The sequence below is a fragment of the Cephus cinctus genome, unplaced genomic scaffold, assembly GCF_000341935.2.
Source record: "Cephus cinctus unplaced genomic scaffold, Ccin1 Ccin1_scaffold0013, whole genome shotgun sequence".
NCBI lineage: Eukaryota > Metazoa > Arthropoda > Insecta > Hymenoptera > Cephidae > Cephus > Cephus cinctus.
Window position 1 is genome coordinate 2,162,683 of NW_014332762.1, and position 5,856 is coordinate 2,168,538.

General features: G+C 40.3%; 1 protein-coding gene across 2 annotated transcripts; it reads right to left on the minus strand.

The window, feature by feature from the left end:
- Positions 1–1,135: 1,135 nt before the first annotated feature.
- Positions 1,136–3,610, minus strand: LOC107264447 (mitochondrial intermembrane space import and assembly protein 40-B). Of its 2 annotated transcripts, none has more exons than XM_015732698.2 (2): positions 3,145–3,610; positions 1,136–2,704 (listed from the first exon to the last, which is right to left on the minus strand). In XM_015732698.2, exons 1-2 carry the CDS (start codon positions 3,165–3,167, stop codon positions 2,407–2,409), a joined length of 321 nt encoding a protein of 106 aa, XP_015588184.1. In that variant the 5' UTR covers positions 3,168–3,610; the 3' UTR covers positions 1,136–2,406. The 2 variants fall into 2 exon arrangements, with proteins under 2 accessions (XP_015588184.1, XP_015588176.1); XM_015732690.2 differs by having other exon boundaries at positions 3,202–3,572.
- Positions 3,611–5,856: the final 2,246 nt, after the last annotated feature.

The window sequence follows — 5,856 nt, forward strand, 5'->3', positions numbered from 1 at the left end:
GAGACAGCTGATGTCAGTCGATGCCAACAGCCAGTAGCGACGACTGCGCCACTACTGGCAATTTTTCATACTCGGTTATCCATTTTCTCATGCAAATCCCTTACTTACCGACTCCTGCTCTCCTTTATAATTTCTGCTTTGTGCTTCATCTGGAGTTTTACACTTTTGACAAGGTTTCTCGATCAATTGTACGAGCCGTACAACTGAAAAATGAAAGCCCTGATCGGCTAACATGTTGAAATCGAAAATTTTTTACTAATTTAGAGTCTGAGTTTCAAAATTTTCGGAACAGGACGATCAGACCGACTAAATTGTATCCGCTACTTCTTATGATTTACTTGTTTGCGGCGCCTCTTAGCCAACGATTTTTGCAGCATCTTTGCTCTCAATTGACTTCGCGTTGAATCCTAAATGATTTTCCTGGACCTATCACAGTATTTTTCGTTCTCATTCTTATCGGTGAACGATACATTAGTTGCAGTTCTAAAACAACAAATATGCCATTGATACATACTCGTAAATTATTATAATATTAAAAATGAAATCGGCCTCTTCTAACAATGAGATTAAAAAGACTGTGTATCTCTCTACTGGAGTACGTTCAGAAATCTTTCCAGAGTCGATTCTAATATCATTATCCGTTTTATAATACCGATAATAAAAAAAAGATGCAATGTGCTCGAACTACCCTGAATAAGATTTCTGAAGGCACCCCTGAAAACACACTTAAGAAAAACAACACGTTATACACTATAGTCTTCTTATTCGCTTACGAAAGTCGTCGCAGTCTCTGACTGTTGAGCTCACCATATTAATTTTTTTTCCCCAAAAAATTTGAGAAGCACTTAAAAACTTATCCGCTTATTGTTATATTACTAGTCAATTTTAATAGGGAACAAATCAAATTTAAATAGCTTAACAGAATTCATGTTTTGTTACGAACATGGCACGATATCGGAAATATTAGATGATTACAACTATAGTTCTATCATTAATTTCTATTTCATGTCTTTTCTTGCAACTAAAAAAAATAATCGCCATAAAAGCAAAGGATGAAATAGTTTCAAATGTCAGTATTCTTAGCGGAAGTTTTGCAAGAATGTTAAGTTCCTGTTATGAATATCGACTCGACACGTAAGTATATACAAATGCCTTTATTCATGCAGTGTCAGACGATTTGAAGAATTGTGCTTACATGAATATTTAAATCATTCCCGTCAGTCTTTGATACTTAAATCACTGGGAAAAGAATTGATAATATTCATGGCTTAGAATCCTTCGAATCATCTTGTGCATATACATTAAATGCAGTGCTGAGAATGTTGCTAATTGATTTGCTTTGAGGAATTAAAAAATAACGACGAAATTTTGTAAAAAGCCGAATGCATGTTAAGGGTTTAGGTTAAGGATTCTCATTTTCTTGAGACTCATGTCTTCTAACACAAATTGGAACATCCTTCTCGCAATAACTATTGAAGCATAAATCAGGAATTAGAAATTGGTTATATGATAATAATAATATTCGACGATAACGATATTCGTTTATCCTTCGTTGGCATTTTAAGTGAAGGAATATTTTTCACGAAAATTAACGTATTTTAATAACACAAATCCAGATGGAAACAAAATCCTGTTAAGGCCTTTGAAAACCAATTTCGCTTGGCATCGAATAATAGATACTACAAGTGGCAAAAGTTATACAATAAAACTGGACACATTTTTTTATATATAATTCATTTATCCTTAGCTTGTTCTACCTCTTTTTTACTACTTGATGTCTCTGGTCTATCTTCATTATTTGTGGTAGTCGAAGCTGTATCCATTGTAACTTCCTTTCTCTTGTGAGTTTCATCTGCTGATGATTTCCCCTTATCATTACTTATAGCATTAGCATTTTCATCATCAAGGTCATCCAAGTCTGTATCCTTGTTCCCATAAAGAGCAGGGTATTCCGACATGCAGGCCTGCATGGTTCTGAAGGCCTCGTAACAATCAGATCCCTTTGGTTCAGCAGCGGAATAATGAAAGCAGGAAAATGCTTCGCGGAATTCCAGGCCACAAGGTCCAGTGGCCATTCCACCTAGACATGGACAGTTCCAGTTTATTTCCCCATTTGGTAATATCAGTCCTGGACTAGGTTCAGGTTCTGGTAAATCCACTTTGCTTGGTGTTGCATGATCTTCTTTAGAAGCAAAAATTATTGTATCTTTGCCTTCCTGTTTTGTTAGGGGCATATCTGGTTTTCCTTATGATTTGCAATAAAACGAAATTTATGAACACTTTATGATGGTCTCAAAAGCTCTTTTCCTGTGTTTACACTTGTGATTCCAACTTTAGAGTTAATCTAGATTTGAAAAGAATTACGAATTGCAACTCGTAATACTTGTCCGTAATGTTAATTCTGACCTAGTGCACATACGATCTGCTATTTGCAGTGAAGGATAATAAGTTTGGAGATGCTCGATGCACAGTATAGCTACAAGTATCTTCCTCGTATTTCGTTGCAAGAGTTAAAGCTGCTCTCAGTCGCACATAATCATTTAATTCACAACGTAATATAAATCTACGTTCTGAGATATTGTACTTTAAAATGTCTATGGTACACTTGATTCCTTCTTCACCAAATAATTCCTTCACAGACTGTACAACATGCTTCTTCAGAAATATTAGACTTATCTTGCGATCAGGATTTCCTGGCAGCTCTCTGTAAGTAAGAAGGTTTAATTACAACACATTCAAGTACTGGAAGTTATATAAGCAGATAAAGAAATATTTGCTCCAAATAGACAGCTATCATTACATGCATTGCTATCCAATGAGATATGATTCTGCTGGATCATACAAGAATTTTAGTGAAAATGCTTTAAATATGCAAAAAGTATAAATAAAACCGGATTATGAGTTACAAGAGATTTACAGGGAAACATGAATGAAAATTTACTTCAAAGGAAAAGACTACGTTGAAGAAATGAAGAATACATTATATATGGTTCAAAGAAACGCGCGATACACAAAATCGAAGATACGTAAAAGGCCGGTAAGCCCTTTTAGGCAACACGTGAGAATCAAGTTGTATGCTGTCGTCCCAAAAAGTTAGGTTAGACTACGACTAGACTAGATTAAGTAAAATTCGGGAATACTAACAACGAGACATCTAAATAATGCATATTACACCGAAATGATGATTTACACTTCACTCACATTGACTGTCGCGCAAATCACATGAGAAATCGCGGTGCAGGAAAGCGAATCTTCACGCGGAAAGTCGCACGAAAACTTTCATCATCCAGCAGCATGCCGGCGGAGAGGTCGCTGGAATTCTAGAAACTCCTGATTGTGCAATAGCTTGTTTCCTCATAGCTCTTACGATGGAGCCACTTGTACGTCAATTTTTCCATTCGTCATTCATTCATGGTCTCATTCACTTTGCGTATAAAAACTACACGAATGGCATTCTTATAAAATAAACACTCTTTACTTATGCGGCTTTAAGAAACGTCGATTATGTTAGATTTCTCTGAATCACTGTCTTCCACCGACTGAGGTTTAAACAGAGATAACAAATGTCGCTAACTTATTTCTTTCACTTCCAACTCAAAGCGAACAAGCGACAAAATTACTGGGAAAAACGATACCTGCCGTTAGTGCACAATGGAGGTGATGAAAAATTAAAGAACTCCCGTATGCTTTGGTATTCATTGAATACGTATGCACAAGGAGCACAGGGTCCAATGAGAAATTGAATAAGATACAAACATATAAAAGACTGACTTATGAGTCATAATCAAGTAAAAGATCGAGGATGAGGCAAGTGGAAGAGGAAGAGGAAGAGGAAGAGGAAGAGAGAGAGAGAGAGAGAGAGAGAGAGAGAGAGAGAGAGAGAGAGAGAGAGAGAGAGCTAAAGGAAAGTCGTGGCTCTGTTAGTCCGCTCTGAAAAATCTGAATTGGTGTTCGTCCGCTGCTCCAATCAGTGAGGGCGCCGGGTGAGGGACAATCGTCGTGATTCGTTCCAACCCGTCCTGTCCGGAATAATAATAATAGTCATGAAAATGTCTGGGTCCGTGAAATGGCAGAAATGCGAACGCCAAGCGTTATTTGACGAGGGACATTGTTGAACCGAGTCCGTTGACATGAGGCTTCCCGTCCTCGCTAGGCAAAATTTACCAACAGTACACCCGGCAATATCTGTGTTCGTTATTTGGGAACAAGACGACGTCCCCAGGTTCAGATTCGGCATGAATCGATTCGCCGCCGATCGGATGGCCACGTCCTCGCGGCTAGCAGCTTTGTGACTCCGTGCTGGCTTTGCGAAACAGTTTGGTTTTGCGCCGGTTCGTTCGATGGTTCATTACCACTGGAAAGTGGAGACGAAATTCGAGGGGGCCGCTCGACTGTGTCTCGTGCGTGTGCATCTGTGTGCGCAACCAGGAGTTGAGGCGTGGTGAGTCGAGGCAGGAGGGAAAGAAAAGTGGTGCAAGTAATAGAAGCGGGAAAGGACATAACGAGGTCCATATATCTCGGCGCTTATCGTCCGACAAGCTTGCGGACCGATCCCTCGGTCGACTAATACCTCGCTCGGGGCGTGACGAGGGGAGGCGAAGGTACTCGAGCCGAACCGACCGAAGTTGGAGCAGCTGATTGTCAGCAATTGTCAAGAGGAATTTTATTAAATATTAAATTGAAACTCAAGTAATGAAAAAAATGTTTTCGGGAAGGCATATTTTTTTGGTTTTCAAATTGACATCTTTTAGACTACTTTCTGACGCACGTACAAAAATCATGGCACATACTAGTGTACTGAATATACGAATATATGTATAACAGTTCTTTGTTGATGGACCGAAGCATTCGAATATCCGTGCGTTCCCTCGAAAAAGGCGCCTAAACAGAGTTAGCACTACGTCACTCGCTCACGGGTACACTACTGGATTTGGGTAATCGCCGGTGGTATAGGTAAACGCCGTTTGCCATGCGCTGTACGGTCGACGGTATTCTCTGTACTCGGGTAATTGGCGCTCTCTACAATTCGATAGCAATTACGGTTTAAGACCGTTGCACAGCGGTGCAAGTGGTGCAAGTGGTGCAAGTGGTACGGTCGGGCTGTAAAATAGAGCGTTTAACGTTGAGATTTAAGCCTTTGTCGGGCGGGTGGGTACTGCCAATCCTAGAGGTACCTACTCTCGAATGTCAGGAGATTAGATTCTCCAGTAGTAATACTATTAAGGCTTTAAATTATGCTCTGGAAAGGCTTTAACGGGAAGTGTAACATTGACTCTGACTTCCCGAGCAATACAACCCTGAACTACAACCCTGACGCTACCCACGATCATTTACGGAATTTCACCGAAAATGCAAATTCTGATACATCGACGAAGAAGCTCATTGGCCCTCGAGCGGGATCCGAATATCGGACAAAATGGAACAGCGGGAACTCGTTCCTGTAAAATCAAGAATTTCGAAATGGCCGAAACTTATGAGCGGCAATTCTCTTTCCGGCGAGGGGGAATTCCTTTTTCACTATTTACTTTAGGGATGGTCGAACCTTCTCGCTCGTTATTTGTCTTGCAGCGCAAAGATCTCGGCGAGGAGAAATAATTTTATAAAAATAAAAATTGAATCCATCCGGTGCACAAGATGTCGATATCGAGGCGCGGCAAGACGAGGTCATCCCGGGAGGTTCTATAAAATCAGTAGCCGATCGACGCTGTTTCCCAGTGTCGACGTGTCTCTTCCCGTAGCTGGGGAAAGACGCGAGTCTCATAGCAGCGCAGGTGCTTCCAATGTCTACGAGGAAGAACACAATAACTCGTGGGAGGGAGAGAGCGAGCACCTATGACTAGCTTACTGCGAGCGAGA

Bases quoted from the DNA above. Each gene is read 5' to 3' on its own strand.
- LOC107264447 (XM_015732690.2), bottom strand. From the start codon at position 2,234: ATGCCCCTAACAAAACAGGAAGGCAAAGATACAATAATTTTTGCTTCT.